The 17201-nt window shown below is 58.9% G+C and overlaps 1 protein-coding gene across 2 annotated transcripts in view; it reads right to left on the bottom strand.

Moving 5' to 3' along the window:
* ADCY1 (adenylate cyclase 1) overlaps positions 1–6368 on the bottom strand; it is a 150700-nt gene extending 144332 nt beyond the window's left edge. For both annotated transcript variants that reach the window (XR_011538989.1, XM_008519308.2), the window contains exon 1: positions 5586–6368. Coding sequence is in view for 1 of the 2 variants with exons in the window: in XM_008519308.2 (XP_008517530.2) it covers positions 5586–6251 (666 nt within the window). In the remaining variant the exon portion in view is untranslated. The remainder of the gene's footprint in view (positions 1–5585) is intronic.
* Between the last annotated feature and the right edge of the window lie 10833 nt (positions 6369–17201).

Genomic DNA, 17201 nt, shown 5'->3' with positions numbered 1-17201 from the left:
GCCCAAGAACCACCCAGGGTGGTCACCTCTCCATGCTCTCTCCTGCTTCCATGTGACCCCTGCTCCATACTGCACCCCAGGGATCCCCAAACAGAAGCCTGATCAGACCCCTCCTCTGCTTAACATCTTTCCAGGTGCTGGCACTGTTTGCAGAAGAAAGGGCAAATGCTCCTTTTGGCCTGAAACCCCAGGTCCTCCCCTCCCCCTCTACCCCCCTCCCCTCTCCCTGTCCCCTCTTAGCCATCAGCCAGCGCCTGCAGCCCCAGGACCTTTGCAGGACTCCCCACCACCCCACCCACCCATCCACACCCCGCCCCTCTGACACCCAGCAGTCCTTGGCCTCATCCAGGATCTTGGCTGAGGCATCCTGTCCTCAGGAAGCTGCCTGAGCCCTGTCTGCCTTGCCCCTGTACACACCTCCAAGTTCACGCACTCCCAAACCTGGCACAGACTGTGGTCCCAGTTGTTGACGGGGGTCTCCCCACAGACTATAACTTCCTGGAGGACAGGGTCCCACTGTGTCCCCAGCCCCCACCTCAGGGGCTGCACCCAAATGTGGATCACAGAACTATCCAGAGAAGGCAGCACAGCCTGAACAGCTGCGGACGCTTCACAGTCATGTCTGCTCCAGCTTGTCCCGGCCCCTCTGCCAGATCCACCAGCGGGACTGGACACCAGCACACGGACAGCCCAGGGGTCTGTGGCAGAAGGACACTACCTGGAATAGCCCGGGGCAGCAGAGAGAAGCCCAGGCCCAGAGGACCTCCCAGAGGAGAGCAGGAGGGAGCCTGTACCAGGTCCCAGAACAATACCCCCTGACCCTCTGGGCCCCACTGCCCTTCACCCTAAGTCCTGCTGCACTGATGCAGGTGATCCTGAATGCTTCTTAATGTTAGAACCCGCTGCCCTGGAGAGAGGACGACCGGAGGCTGAGGGAAATGACCAGGTGGTGGGGAGAGAACTGAGGGAACCACCCTGGCAGATGAGGGGGCTGATGGCGTCGGTCTGGGAAATCAGTGGGGTGCCCACTGGACGTGGACGTGGAGGCCTCAAGGAGACACCTGAGCCGCACCTGGAGCTCAGGAAGCAGCCAGGGCTGTAAATGTGCGGTGGGACTAGCATGCCAGAGGCTGTAAGAGCAGGAGTGGAGGGGGCTGACCCCTGCCAGTGACCAGAGGCCTAGGGAAGTGTGTCCAGCCAAGGACGACGAGACTGCCTACATGGTCACTCCTCACCACAGCAGGGAAGCCCACTCCCCACCTTCACACGGCCCAGCCTGTACCAGGAGGACCCACCGTCTCCCTCCCTGTTCCAGTGTCCACCCGGGGAAGCAGTGGGTCAGCCAAGGCAGGTGAACAGAGAGGTGACAGGTGACAGAGCCTGGCAGGAGGGGAAGGGGAGGGAAGTCCAAGCAGGTGAGGGGGAGCCCAGCCGGGGCTGGCGGTGAGGGGTCAGCGGGAGAGGGGCCCAGCCTAGGAAGGGATCCAGTTGAGCCCAGCCAGAGGAGGAGGAGGAGGGGCCCCGCAGGGCAAGGGGCCGGCTGGGTGGCAGGGCAGAAAGGGAAGCAGCTGAAGGAGGCGGGGCCTCTGGAGGAGGGGCGGAGGACCACGGGGGAAGGGGTTAGCGGGGGAGGGGCCCAGATCGAGGAGGGGACGGATGGAGTGGGGCAGCAGGGGGAGGACCTGGCTGGAGGAGAAGCACAGGTTATCAGGAGGGGCTGTCTAGGGCCTTGAATCAGGAGAAGGAGGGAAGGAGTGGAGTGGTGGGCGCCGCACTGGCGGGTCCGGGGTGGGGGGTCGCAGCCGTGGGGCAGCCGAGGACAGCGCACACCTGGGCCGGCTCTGAGGTGCACCTTAGGTGGCCGGTGGTTCTGGGAGCAGTTACACCGCTCCCACCCTGCCAGCTCCCACCCTGCCAGCGCTGGGTTCCAGCCGGGAGCTCAGCCCCAAGCGGAAGGGCAGGGGAATTCCAGGCAGCTCCCCCTCCCCCAACAGTCATGATTTCTGCCATGCTGCCTGTGGTGCAAACTCCGCAGGAGCTGAACATATTTCATTGACATTGATAGAAAACCAAATTGAAAACACACTGCAGTGGACCCTTGCTACGTCCAAATACAGGGATCCTGACCGCCCCCTGGCCAAGAAGTGGGCATCTGAGGCTGTAAGGAGAGAAGCCCCCACAGAAAGGTAGCTCCAGGCTGGAGGAGGCACACACTCCAGGCACATGAGGGGCAAGGCAGGAGGGGTCCCCTGTGGGCTGGCACCCTGAGCCAGCAGCTGAGCTGCCGAGGTGGCCCTTCTTCAGCGAAGCCCTCCTCCCCTCCTCCACTGCCATTCCCAGCAACGACCTTCACTCCCTTCACTCCCTTCGCATAAGCATCCCTGACTCTACTTCCCCACCACTCCCCTTGGTCCCTGGGCCTGTCCCCTCCTCCCCAAGCTGTGCCCCTCAAGGCTCTGCAAGTTGGTGAGTGCCATCACAAGGGAGCCCAGGTCACATATCTGGCACACACCCCCCTCACACCTCCCCAACCCCCCCAGGCCCGTCAGGCTGCAGCGCTCACCACCCCCCATGCTGTCCCGCCCACCAGGGGCCGGGCCTGGCCTTCCCTCTGCTGCTGCCTCTGCGCAGGCCCGGGTGTTCTTGAACATGATGCCTTCAGTTCTGACACACTGCTCAGTTAAATAAAAATGAATGATTGAGTTTATGTACAACCCGTGGGCCAAGAGCACGGGGCTAGGAGCGGGGAGACCCAGTCTGGTCAATATTTGTGGGGCTCCTCCATGCTGGGCTGGGTGGGAATAGGGTATTTCCCCTAAACTGTTCCTGCCCTAGAGGACAGCAGCAGGCACACCCTGCTGGGGAAGGGGAGAGCATCACTCCCTGAATGTCAGCTGTGCAGTCAGTCATGCACCCGGCTTTCTGCGTGCTCTCAGGCCCCAGCAAACAGAACCCCAAAGCACATGGACAGCATCCCCAGGGCCCCACACACCAGGGCCGCATGGGATGGATGCAGGAAACCTCAAGAGCCTCCCTGTGGATGGGCAGAGGCTCTGGGAGCCCACACTTGAACCCAGGTCTCAGTCCTCCAGAGCACACTTTCTCCAGCAGGCCTATGACATGCAGCGCATATGCAGCAAAGGCAACACCCGTGCACACACCACCTCGTGCATCCAGTCCTTCAGCCTCTCCTGGGCATCTACCCCATGCCCTGTACCAGCTTCTGCCTGCCCCAAATTGGATCCTGAGGAATCGGTGCTGTCAGCAGGTGACTGCACTGCAGGAAGGCAGGGAGGTGGTGAAGCAGTGGGCAACGGACACGCCTTGTGAATGTGGGTGCCATCTTCTCCACTTGTTTCAAGTACCAAGTTGCAGAACTCATCAAGGACAGAGTCACAGACTCCAAGAATTTTGTAATTGGGAGAGAGAATCCCTGGGACATCATCCAGTCCCCTCACCATATGTTTCTCTGCAGCCATCCCCATCTATCTGTCAATATGGCCACCACCTGTATTGAGACGTGGACTTGAACTCGAGCATTCTAAAGAAGTCAAAATGATTTGGTAGTGGCAGGAGGTTTCAAGTGGGTGCTTTTCCAATATGCACTTTTCACCTTCACCACCCCACTCCCCCCCTTTATTCAGGTGGGGAAGTTGAGGCTCAGCGAGGGAGGCGTCTGCATTGTCCAGGGAGTCACAGCTAGTGGCAGTGAGCCTCCAATGTCTGCTCCCCAAGAATCTGTGCTCCAGAGATGGCTCCCTCCCCGCTAGAATACAGAGGCTCATCTTATTCTGGGTGGGGGGAACCGAGCTCTCTGTGCCCGAGGCACCTTTACAGACTCTCTCCTCTCTCGCTTTAAATCTTTTAATTCTCTAAAAGAAATGACTGGAGCCTGTCACTGAACATTCATTTTTTAAAAAGACCATAGCACAGCCTTTCATTGAACCAGCTGAAGCCATGGCACACCAGAACTCAGTGTGGCCCCCGCCCCAGCCTGTCCAGGTCAACTCAGGCCCCCTCCCACTCAGAGCTGACGTGGTATCTGGCATCCCTACCGGTCCTGGTGGGGAGGTTGTCCTGGCTGTGGGGACCAAACACACAACAGATGGGAAGCCTGTCGGGGAGAGGTACAGGAGCGCCCCCTCCCAGAATGTCAAGCAAGGCCCACTGCCCTCACAAGACGCAAAGCAGGAGGCCTTCTAGAGAACCCCCCCCCTCCTCTTCCCCCCTCCCCTCCCCTCCCTGGGCATGTAGCTCCTTGGCCCTTTTCCCTGTCTCCCCTCCTTTATCTCTGCCTAGTCCAGCCCTGTCTCTGGCCTTGACCCCTACTTCTCTTCCTCTCTTCCCTGCCCCCTCCCTAGCCCTTCTTCAGCTCCTCTCCACCCATTCCCCCCTCCACCTCTCCCAGCCGCCAGCACATGCTGGCCTCTTGTGGCCCTGAAATGCAGGTCCAGCCATGGGTCTGGCCTGTGTGTCCCATGGCCCCTTGACCAGGTACCTCTGAGATATCACCATCTGGGTCACCACCACCCCACCTCGCCCCTTGGGTGGGGGTCCCTGGTCCCCCCAGGAACCAGCTGTCTGACTCCCATCATCCCCCTGAGTTGTCTGGCTCTGTCCAGCTTCCCCTCTTCAGCCCCTCACCCCCATCTCGTCCATCTGTGCCTTCCCTCCCTAGGCGGGCTCCCCCATCCGGGTCCCACCACCCTCCTGCCAGAATGCAGCCACAGGCAGAAACAAAACCCTCTCTCAGAGCCCTCCAAGCGGGGTGGGATGGGCTGCGCTGTGCGAGAAGCTCGGAAAGCCCCACGCGGCAGACGTCCGCCTCCAGCCTCCTGGGTTCCCGTCCAGGGAGGAGCCGCGCAAAGGGGACGGTCCTTGTCCTCGCCATCGTCTAGCCCGCCCGCCCGCAAGACAGTGACAAAGTTCGGGCTCTGCGACCCAGGGTCTCGGCCGCGGCGGAGCGGGGGCGGCAAGGACCAGAGCCCTGTGCGACCTTGGCAAACCCGGTCCTTCTGGACCCGAGGCAGGTCCACAATGGGTGCCAGGGTGACTGGAGGGGGCCAAACTCCTTTCCCCCTCTTCACATCTCCTAGGGCCAGAGGGCTGGGAGGGGGACTCGGGAGCCCCGCACCCGCTCCAGGAGCAAAGGAGAGGAGACCAGGGCTGTGCGCACAGCCCGCGAGGAACCCTGCCCACCCCGGGCCGCTCCAGGCACCCACTTTCCATTCCTCCTGCGGGGATGGGTGCAGCCAAAGAGCGTGGTGCCCCGGCTCTGGCCCCGCTTGACCGCTCACCTGCTACCTGACCTTGGGCCAATCCTTGCCCTCTCCACGCGGGTCTCCTGTCTCCATACTCCACACCCAGGGGCACTTTGTGGACTGTAACTCGCCAAGAAAGCCCGACCCCAGGGTGCCAGCCCTCACTGCGTTCCCAACTCGCTGAGTGACCTTGAACGCCCACCCCATTTGAGGCCTCAGTTTCCCCACCTACCCAATCGGTAGGTGTGCGCCTGGCTCCCAGCGCCCCAGTCCCTCCCGGGCAGGTGTGTCCCAGACCGGATGGGGGCGCGCGGCGGCACTCACCGTCCTCCAGAGACGTGGGCGCTTGGCGGGGACCAAGGTGGCCGTGACCAGCAAGTGCGAGGCGGCCACCAGGAGCCCAAAGCCGATGGCCAGCAGGCTGCGCACAGGAAGCAGGGCATAGGACACGAAGGTGACCAAGAGGAGCTGCCAAACACCCTGGTCGGCAGTCGCCGGCACCGCAGCCGCCCCAGCGTGGGCCCCGGCGGGGCCGCCGAGCGCAAAGGGGCAGCAGAGCAGCGCGAAGGTGAGGCTGAAGAGCAGCGCGAGCTGGCCGACCTGCTGCAGCTGGGGCACCTGCAGCGAGCGGACGTTGGTGACCACGAGCAGCGCCAGGAAGAGCACGCAGTGCACGGGGTGCGAGCCCTTGGCCAGGCCGGGCGCGGGCCCCGGCGCGCCCAGCAGCTCGGCCAGCGCCAGCGCGCCTGCCAGCAGGCTGAGCACCGCCAGCGCCTTCAGCGTGGCCGCCTGCTCCAGCCGCAGCGTGTAGCCGCGGAACAGCGCCTCCAGCTCGGGGCACGCGAACTCCTCGTTGCACGCTCGCAGCCCGCGCCGGCCGCCCGGCCGGGCCGCCCGCTCGGCGCCCCCGGGCTCGCCCGCGCCCCCTCCGCCTTCGCCCGCGCCCCCTCCGCCTCCGCCGCCGCCTCGGCCGCGCGGCGCCCCCGCCATCCCAGCGCCATGCAGCGGCCGCGGCCGCGGGCGCGCCCCTCGCCGGCCGGGGCGCCGGGGCGGCGGCGGGCGGCGAGGCGCCGGGGCGCGGCGGGCCGAGATGGGGCGCCGGCTGCCCCGCGCGCGCGCCCCGAGCGCGTCCCCTCCCGCCCGCCGCGCCTGCGCACTGGCGCCGCCCGCGCGGGGCCGCGGTCCTCCGGCGACCGCGCTGCGACAGCCGAGTCCCGAGCTGCCGGCCTGGGCGCGCACCGCCCACGCGTGCGCCCCGGCCCGCACTCCAACTCTGCAACCCGCGCCCCCCCGCCGCCCCAAGGGGCCGCGTGACCTTGGGCGCCCGCCTTGCTGGTGCGAGCCTCAGTTTCCTCATCAGTGCGCAGTGCAACCCACTGTGCTGTCTCTTGGACGGTCTCCTGGGGCATTAAAAATGCTGAAATCCTGCGCGATTCCCCGTGGAGGTGAAGGGGCTTAATCCTGCCAATCTGTGTCCCCTCAATAAAACCAGGCTTCCCAATTTAAGAGGAGCCCTAGGTGCGGCCCGCGCTGGACTGTGGACCCAGGACGAGGGCCCTGCGAGGTGAAGCCATGCCCGAGGATCCTCGGGGCCAGGAGGAAGGTGACGGCCTGCAATGCCCCTCCCGTCCCCAGGCCCCTCTGCACTCAGGACCCTCCATGCCACAGGCTGTGGGCGAGTCCTGCCCCGGCTCCTCCAAACCCTGTGAGCGAGTGCGGGGGCGCAGGAGCTGTGGCCTGGTGGTGAGGTCCGACAAGCAGAACCCCCACCCGGGATCTGAGGCCGCGGGGCGCGGGGCTGAGCACCGTAGGTGCCTAGAGAGCCAGGTTTCTAGTCCTGGCCCGGGATGCGCCCAGGGAAGAAGATGTGAGGCTGTTTGTGCAGCGATGCAGTGGGAGATAGAAGGAGAAGGGGTGCTTGGTTTTCCCTGAACCGGAAACCAAAGTGATGGCGAGATGTTTTCTTCCAGCAGGACAAATGTAGGGAAGGTTGTACTCACGCGTGGGGGTCCCACCCAGCGACTCGCGTCCCACCGCTTGCACTCATTCACTCTAAGACAAAGGACTTTGTGCTGGCGCTTCACTTGCATTATAAATCTCTTTTGGCGCTCACAGTGGCCCCTGGGGTCTGTCAGTGCCTCTGTACCCCTTTCCACAGGAGGATTCCAGGGTAAGTAACTGGTTCCAGGAGGCGTGGAGAGAAGTAAGGACTCCCAGCCAAACCCCTGACCTGCCACTATCCCGCGGTGCTTCTCAGCCGCCATTCATATGGGTGGACCAGGAGCTGAGGTCCTGTGAAATTACAGAGACCAAAAGGCTAGCCCGCCTGCAGGAGGTCCTTCCCAGGCCCACTCCCAGATACCCATTTTAACCGGCTGGTGCCAGTGGAGGTGCTACAGGGTTTCCAGGGGGCTCTAGGGGTGAGAGCCACTGCACCTAAGGATTAGAATTTAAGGCGTAATTTTTCTGGAGTCAGTATTAGTTGAGCCACATGAAGTTGCCATTTTTGTAAAAGGTCCACAGTGGTCATACATCAGCTCTCAGGGTTGTGGGGATGGGGCCTCACGTTGTTTGCCTAGGCCAGGGTCTCTTTCCACCCCATGACCCCAGCAGCTCACAGAGGAAATACTTGGTGGCCACCAAGTCCCTCCTCCTGTAACCACCTCCCCATGCAGGGGTCCTCCTCTGTGGAGCCTTCATGACAACCCCCCACCTCCACCCCACTAAAGTCTCCCCCCCCTACTCTATCTGGTCATCTGTCTCCGTCCCCTCTTGGAACTGGCAGCCCTAGAGGGCAGCGACTACCCCAGAAGATGGCCCGGCCCCACCCCCGTTCATGATGACTTGGCAAAGTGCCCACCTTCCATCATCTAGTCCCCTGCCTGTCCCCAAATGCCAGCAGAGTCTGCAGGATGTTTCTTTTCAAGTAACAAGTATCAACAGTAGATTGTCTTGTTAAATGGCCCAGTGTGTTTCTATGTCCTAAAGATTTTATCAAAGGAAAGTTTAATCATATCTAAAAATTGATCCAACTCCATGAGAATGAGAGAAGTATGATAAAGCGATTGAGTGCACGGCTCACAAATCAGGAGCGCCCTCTTCCCTCACCCTTCGAATGCGATGGGCAGGATCGGCCCCACCTGCTTTCTCAAGAGCCTGTGACGGTGTTTATCAGGGTCCGTGGGAAGCGTTCGCACGTGGCCACAATGCCCTTGCTTACCACCACCATGCTCGTCCTGACAAAGCGCCCAGGGCTGTATGGTGCGGTTCACAGGTCACTGTCATGTCCATCATCTCATTTGCCCCTCGTGGCATCCTGGAAAGAAGGTTTACCACCCCCTCGTTCTGTTGATGAAGAAACAAACGCGTAAGAATGCCTGCACACTGCCCAAGCCCAGGTCACAGAGACAGACAGGCCAGAGCCTGGGGAAGCCCGGGCTTTCGAACGCCAGCCCCACGGGAGGGATTGTTACTGTCGCTGTATGGACTTGCACTGCTGATGGGTGAATCTTCTCTCCTCCTGTTTGCCGGGTTGACAGGAGAGGGCCTCAAAGGAGCTGTTTGCAGCCAGGGATAACGGGGAAGTTATCTGAGAGACAGTGAGGTGCACACACCCCATGTTCTCAGTGGGCATCATCAGTTGAATTGTGTACCCCCAAAATCCACACGCTGGAGCCCTCACCCCCAGTACCTCAGAATGTGACCTTACTGGGAAATAAGGTCGTGATATATGTAATTAGTTAAGAAGAGCCTATACTGGAGTAGGGTGGGTCCTCTACAAAAAGGGGACATTTGGACACACACGGACAATACCTGAGGACTGGAGGGGTGCTGCCACAAGCCGCGGAACCACCAGAAGGCAGGAGAGAAGTCGGAAACCTCCCTGCCCAGTGCCTTCAGAGGGGACGAGGCCCTGCCCACACCTTGACCTCTGACTTCCGGCCTCCAGGACAGTGAGAGAGTAAGTTTCTGTTGTTTAGCGCCCACCCGCAGTGCTTTGTCCCGGCGGCCCTAGCAGACTAACCCCTGGCATACGGTCCACCCTGATGACATTCCGTGTCGCGGAGGGTAAGCATTGACTGACAGCAAAGGGCCTGCATGGGTCACAGTGGGAAATTCTGCTCCTCTGCGGAGCACAGGCTCCCCATCAGAGGCGAGCAGACGGGGACACTATCGTCCGTTATGTGTGCCCTGCCGCTCTCAGAGGATGGGCATTCAGGTACCCCTGGTAAGCAAGCGTACACCTCCCTCTCAATCAAACAAATCTGTGTGATAGCTGGCCCTCTGGGTCCGTGCAGGCTCATAGTCCTCACCCCACTTCAGGAAGGAGGGCTGGTGCCTCTTCTGAGACAGGGATGTGGCACTTCTTGCAGCACTAACGCCGCTGGGCGTCCCTCTGACTTTTCATCCTTTACAAAGCCCATGTGTATCTTTGCATTTGAGCCTCACACCACTTAGGGCCCTGGCCTGGAGAAAATAAGCCAATTTCCTTGGATCGTGGGTGGGGTAGAATGGGATGGGCTCAGCCTGGAGCCAGGTCCAGCATCACGGCCACCAGAGGGGGCCGGGTGGTTTCATGGCTAAGGGTGTAGACCCTGAGTCTCCTTCCTGGCTGGTGTCCCAGCACCTCCCTCCCAGCTGTGTGACTTTGGGCAGGTTACTCAGCCCCTCTGTGCCTCATCTCCTCCTTGGACTGGGGATATAATAGCCCCTGGCTCAGAGGGTAATAGTGGGAAGAGAGGCCTAAATGCACAGAGCCTGCATTTCGTAAGCACGAAGTAAAGACAGTTTTTGCCTCTAACAAATCAGCGTTCTGAGCACACAGGAATGAGCAAGTCTCGTTCAAACTCTTTGAGCTAAATGTATGAATTTCAGGCATTTGGGACAGAGACCACAATAGCCAGGGAAGTCGCTCTAAGCCAGCTTCTCTCAGGGGAGAGCTGGCCACGTTCCTCGGACTTGGCCAAAGATATGACTTCTGGACAAGTATTTCTTATTCCACTCCCACTGCGTATTTTGGGACATCTCCCCTGTGGGTTGTAGGGAAGGCCCTGCCTCTGGTGGGTTGACTCTGAGCCACTGTGGACGTGCAGGCTCTCCAGGAAGGAGGCATTTGATGCCCAGCAGGGAACTACATTCAGGAAAGTTGGTTTTGTCACAGCCATTTCTAGGTAATCCAATGACCCACACAGGAGGCTCCACAAAGCCATTAAAATGGAGAAACCCTGAAGCCCGCTGACAGGCTCAGCCTCCTGTCACCAGGGCAGACAGAGTGTCCCTCTGATGCAGACTGCGGGCTGCAGGCACACTTCCCAAGCCTTTCTCAGATATTTCCTGGTGGACTTGTTGTTTGGGGCATGCAGGGCCCACGAACACAGTTTGTGGACAGCGAGTGGAATTGGTCCTGGGGATCTGTTTAGGACTTCTCCAGTCAGACAGGGACAGAAGACTCAGACCCTGAACACTTTAATCTGTGTTCACTCTCCTGACTGAAAGCCTGGATGGCTGACTCAGGACCATGCCTGGCAGCAAATGGCCACAGCCTCAGCCTGCAGCTCAGAGGCCTGGGGAGGCTGCACCCGGACCAGCCTGGCTGAGGCCACGGGAGGAAGGTGTCCACTCCTGGAACCGAGGGGCATGGCCCAGATGGCTGGAACCGAGGACAAGAGGGTCCTCAAGCTAAAGCAGGAACTGAGCTGGACTAGTGGATGGATGACCAGCGGGCAGACAACCAGCATGCCGCCCACTGAACCACACAGCAGAGGCCGCAGGTTCAGGCTCACAGGTTAGGGCCCTTCACACATCACTGTTCTGTACCACGTAGGCAGAGGAGAATGTTAACCCAGGCTTCAGAGCTGGCTCTGCCACTCCTCTCCACATGACTGTGGGCCCAGGTCTCTGGCCCAGGAGACCTGGGGGTGACAGGCTTCAGACAAGGTCTGACTATGCACCTGGTGTGCAGGAAGACCCAGCTGGCAGGAGGAGGTTTGTGTGACAGGGACTTTCCCTTTTCACTTGTGCCCTTGTCACTTAGGATTCCATATCCAGCAGAGCCGGACTCCTAGCCGCTGGGAGAGGCCAGCACCAGCCTAATAATCACACAGATAAATGTGTAACCCCACTGTGGCAAGTGCTTCCCAAAGAAAGCGTGTCCTCAGGTGAGCCCCGTGGTGGGGGCAGTGGGGTCAGGCCACGCTGGGCTCTGCAGATGGCGCCTGAGCCCCTAGAAGGGTGGGCTATTGGCAGCAACAGGGAGACCTGGTGCCCTGAGCTCTTGAGGCTCAAAGCACACCCTGGTGCCCAGATAAGGATCCAGACACAGGGTGGACAGGGGGCTGACCTCCTCTCCTGCACAGAGCTGGGAGTCCTGTGAGGTATCTCTGTCATCCTGGTGGGACAACTGGCCTTATGAGGAGTGGATGTGGGCCACGGGATGGATGGAAGGGTCCAGATGACTTCAGAAGAGAGGCCGTGGTAGACATGCTCAGGTGCAGACAGCGGCTCATCTGAGCCCACTCATCCCCTCCCAGGTGTTCTAGGGAAGATGTAACCCCACCCCAGATGTAACCCCACCTCTCTCAATAAGCCAAAGTAAGGGCATCCCCTTCCTATTTTCTCTAAGTTGCAACTTCTTTGTATTAAATTCAAAAGAAATTAGTTTCCAAGCAAGGGTGCTTGGGTATTTTCCGAGAAGGAAGGGAGCTTTTGTCTGGCAGTGGACGTATGGGGGCCGAGTGCCCTGCCCAGGAGCTGGCTCTGTCCTTGCCCGGCCCCCAGGATCCTGCGGACAACCTGGGGCTCAGGGACGTCACTCTCGTGCGGGACTTTGCTGGTTCCTGATTCTGAGGTCCATCCCAGTCTATGCCATGCTGAGGAGGGCAGAGCTCTCCCTCAGGGATTTCAGCCACGGTGTGGTTTCCCTGGACAGGTTTCACTTGTCCCTGGTAATCCTGGGGATGACGAAAGACTTCACAAATGGTGCCAGTCTTCACCATGTGTCCTCGCCTGGGTGTGGCTTCAGGGGGCAGCAAGCGAGACTTGGCCACCATGGGCAGAATGCTGGAAGGTGCTGGGGATGTGGAGTCAGGAGAGAGAGGCACTGGGGTTCAGGCCCCTCGCCCTGACGGAGTATCACCCAAGGGGATGTTTAGGACACAGCTTCAACTCTGATGCTCCTTTGACCACCTCTTGGTTGATTTAGAACCATGTCAACACGGTTCTCTCAGGAAGGCCACTGCATAGTCATAGTTGGCATCGGTTAGACATGGGAGCTGGGCCTGAAAGGAACCAGAGAGGGTGACTCTATTTTCTGGACCAAAACTAGGCCGAGACCTGCCAATGGAAATTGTTTGAGGTTAGGAATGACCTCCCCATCCAGACTTGAGGCTGGTGGGGAAGGTGAGCATGAGCTGACTGTCCTCTTGAGTGTTCCTGGGAGGTGGGAAGGGGGCAGAACCTCCCAGAAGAGCCCCAGAGGGAGAGTGCAGCTTGGCAGAGACTGCTGAGAAGCAGAGACAGGGTAATCGGGGGTCAGGAGCAAGAATGCAGGGACACTTTGCTCCCTTTCTGCCGTGAGCCTGTCTCCCTCTCCCAGCACCCCTGCTTTTAGGGACACGGGACTTGGTTTTCCTGGCCGCGGGTCCCTGTGATGACCTGCTTAGTGGGATGGGCTCCAACGACACGCACATCCACACCAGACATGATTGGGGCCTCTTCCCGCCAGCAATTCCCTGGCCCCACATGACAGAGCTGCGCGCCCTTCAGTCAGGGGCTCTGGTCTGGCCCCCTGCAGGCAGGGCCACTGAGGGCCACCCTAGGAGACACGCACGGCTGGCTCCCAGAGATGCAGCTGTGACAAAGGCCCCACGCTGCCCGCCAAGAGCTCACAGTCTAGTGGGAGAAAGGCAGGACACAGGCAGTGTCCAGGCGCTCAGCTCTGCCGTTGGAGAGGATGGGGGTCAGTGTGGACAAGGGCTCCCACCCTGGAGGTGGCAGGAGGGTGGCGGCAGGAAGCAGTGTCTGTGCTCCGTGAGGCAGAGCAGGGTCCCCAGGCTGAACAAGGACGGGCCAGATTCTCCATGAATACCTCAGTGACGCTCAGGGTCCTTACACTCATGAAAATGCTCTTAGTGCTGGCTTTCCCTGGGGGACTGTTCACAACAGGGACAAAAGGCAGCAGGAGAGGCTCGCACTCAGAGCTGCCCCAAAGCCAGCCACGGACTTGGTTATTCTTAGGGACACAGGGGACCTGAGCTGACCGGCATTAAACAGATTCGAGTAAACCCTCCTGTGGGGTCCGGGGCTGACGACGGGGGCGGCAGGAGAGCAGGACCCACAGGCTCCCCCTGAAACGTCCCGGGGGAGTGTGGGAAATAAGGTGTGCCGAGGAGAGCGCGAGCTCTGTGGAAAGTCAGCTCTGACAGCTGCACCCAAAAGGCAGGGAAGCTTCAGCCTGAGGATTTGCGCTAAAAATAGAATCGCTGGCTTGTGGTTAGAGAATCTGACCCAATTAGAGATTACCAGTTTCAGGAATTACTGGAAAAGAAATCTCATTAAATAGGTTAAATATAGGAGCCAGAGGCTGAAAAAGCCATCTGGGATTAAAAGGAAAACCAAAACTCTAGAAGGATTTTAAAATACATTTTGAGTCTCCTGTAAAGGAAGGGACTTTGCTGTGCGCACGGCCGCGCCCCAAAGGCACCTGAGGGAGGAGCTCCCAGCGGGCGCTCTGCGCGGGTGGAGGCTGGTGAAGAGCCACGCTGCCCGCGGGCCGGTGCTCGCCGCGTGGGATCCGGCTAAGCCAGCCCTTCCTCCTGCTGAAGAGCCGGGAATGGGGTGGCAGCTCTGGGTCACAGTCTCCGTGAGCGCTCAGGTCAGCCGGTGGGAAGTGTGAGCAGACCCCACCCCAGCCCACCAGATTCCCTGGGTCTCCAGGCACCGCCTCCTCCCGCCTTCCTCCACACCTCCCTTCCCCGCCCCACGTCCCTCCAATCTGTCTCCAAATCCTAAGGATCCGCCCGAAATAGCCTCCTCCCCTGCGTCTCCGCTCACACCCACTGCAGCAACCTCCGTCCAGGTCTTCCCCCCTTCCTGCCAGGACCACTGGAACCGCCCACCTTCCAATGGCTCAGTTACCAGCACATTTTCCCTGAAATGTAGAGAGGGTTCTTATCCATTTCTTGCTCTAAAAGAAACATGCTTCCTATTGCCTCAGAGCATCCCCCAAAACGTGTTTTTACAGCACACATGCTAAGGAAAACCCTAAGAAAAGAGATGCTCTGTCTGAATGCATTGCAGAGATGCTGCGGGCGAGATCCCCACTTACCTTGGTTTAATGCAGCCTTTCAATGAACTTGACCTTGGAACACCTAGAGGAACACATGTAGCATGTGTGTTCTGGGCAGGGCTGGGCAGGCCAGCACCTCAGCCATTGGCTCTCTGGCCCCACTGCCTCACCCCCCCGACCCCCCGCACACCAGTGTGCTGGTCACCCCAACTCCCACTAGTGATTCTTTCTCTGCTCCCTGCCACTCCCCGCATGGCTGGGCACCCTCCAAAACTCTCCTCTGCCTTGCAGAGTTTCACCCATTGCGTTGGGCAAAAATCTTCCAGCTACTACCAGAAGGAGTGGAAGCCAGAGCAGCAGGGTTGGTTCCCGGACGTCTTTGATGGATCCTGAGGCCCAAATCACATTTTCCAGACACCAGCAGAAGCAACAAAACAAAGAGAAGGAGCCCCCCTGTGCCTTGGCTCTTTCGCAGGCCACATGGGAGGAAAGATAGCCCAGCACCCTCAGTCTGCCTACTTGGGGTGTATCATTGAAAGGGGGAAAAGTCTTCCCAGAATTTGCTGGGAATCTCTGCCAAGGGCCTTCCTGGCCCTGCCAGGGCCATGTGCTCGCTCCTGGGACAATCGCTGTGCCAGGAGCTCAGGGTGTCTGATTAGGCAGCCTAGAGCCTGGGTCCTGTGTCCACTTGAGGCAAGAGGGTGTTGGGAAGACACACAGCTTGGCGCCCCATTGGAGCCATGTCATTTGCGGAAGGTTGGAGGCTGGTAAGATAAAACACAATCCTTCCATCCACCATTTAAGAGCCAACTTGGCTCCCTCTTCATCAAAGGAGCCCCGCCACCACCCCACACCGCTTCTCCCTCCATGCTCCCTCGCCTTGCCACTCCTCCATGTGTGTCTTTGTAGTGGGCTGAATGGGGTCCCCCATGCCCACCTGGAACCTCAGAATGTGACCTTATTTGGACATAAGGCCTTTGCAGATGCAACTAGTTAAGGATCTCGAGATGCCATCATCCTGCATTTAGAGTGGGCCCCAAATTCAATGACTGGTGTCCTTATAAGAGGAGGGGACTCGGAAGGAAGATGGTCTTCTCCTCCAAAGGTTTCAGAGAGAGCACGGTTCTGCTGACACCTTGATTTCCAACTCCTGGCCTCCACGTGGTGAGGGGATAAATTTCTGTTGTAAAACAGCCGCACTGTTTGGGGCTATTTTTTATGGCAGCCCCAGGAAACTACTACAGCCTTGAATGGTAATTATTTACCTACCTCTGTCTCCCTCCCTTGTGAACTCCTGCAGCACCGTGACCCACTTCTTATGTGGTTTTATGGCCCCCTCCTCAGGTCCCGAGGGAGGGGACTCAGCCAATGCTCATGGATCCAGGTTCACTGAGGCTCACAGGGCCGATGGCCACTGAGTCAGGGTAAGCTGCCCAATCACTCGTGGCCCTCGGTGCGCCCACTGCTGGGCTCAGCACCACAGGGTCACCCTCACCAACGTGAGATGAGGACCCAGGAGGGCACAAATGCCGACAGACAGCCACGCCTCTCCAGCAGGTGAGAATGTGGTGTTTGTTTCTTCCTTCTCTATAAATGTTTCCGTGGTTTACAAAATCTTTATGACAAAATTTTATAATCAGAAAAATGCAATTTGATAAGATGAGGTTTGAATCTAACACATGACAGGTTTGCTGTGAGGACCAGTGAATACATCAGAATATATAGGGAAGGACACTGGCCCTTGTAAGGCATAAGGAGAATAAGCATTATTATTGCAATAATATTTCTTTTGCAGGACAGGACAAATTGTAAACAGAAAAGAAATGCAAGCTGGTTCGTCCGTTGATTCGGTTTACAGTGATTAAGTCTCTGCTGCCGGCCTGCTGAAGGAAGATGCAGACGCTGATCTCGCTGATCGGGTGCAGAGCCCGCCTCCAGGGCCTGGTTGGAAATTACCATAAACCAGGGCCTTGGGCTGCCTTGGAGAAGTCTGGTCGATGTGCATTTGCTTTGGTCAGATGTTTAAAAAGAGAGAGCCTGAGCACCATAGGCAATCTTCCTTCTCCCCACAGACAGTCTTCTTTCCTTCCACCAGCTTTTCTCCCAGTGCTTCAGCAAGCAGAGAGTAAATCCTCAGTTTGTGAGCATTAATTAAGGTTCTCAGCAAGAAACAGAGGGAGTTAGAATGCTATCAAAGTCATCATGGAGAGAGAACCAGAACTCCAAGGAGATGCCACTGCACCCCAGGGGGATGGTCGATCAGATGCTGGGAGGATGCTGCAGAGCCAGATCTGACTGCTCACAGCTGGTGGGCACAAAGGAATGGCTTCAGTCCCCGCAGGTGGCAGTGCGCAGCCCCCCTGCCCCCACCCTGCACACACCTGTCTGCACACCTCTGCCTGTGAGCACGCCAAGCAGGCTGCTCAGCACTCCTGGATGCTGCACCTTGATTTTGGTGGGAGGTGCTTGTGGCAGGCGGGGGGTTTGGCCCACTTTGCAAAAATTTGTGGAGTTCAATGTCTTGTTTGTTTCTGCCCGTGGACCTCTTTCAGGAGCCAGCGCTCCACTTGTCCAGGTGTGACCTCTGCCAGCCCCTCTTACTCTCAGCCTCAGCGTTTTCATCTGTAAAAAGGAGGGTGACTCTGATGATCCCT

The sequence above is a fragment of the Equus przewalskii genome, chromosome 4 (assembly GCF_037783145.1).
Source record: "Equus przewalskii isolate Varuska chromosome 4, EquPr2, whole genome shotgun sequence".
Taxonomy (NCBI): Eukaryota; Metazoa; Chordata; class Mammalia; order Perissodactyla; family Equidae; genus Equus; species Equus przewalskii.
This window is presented reverse-complemented; position numbering and strand designations above follow the sequence as displayed.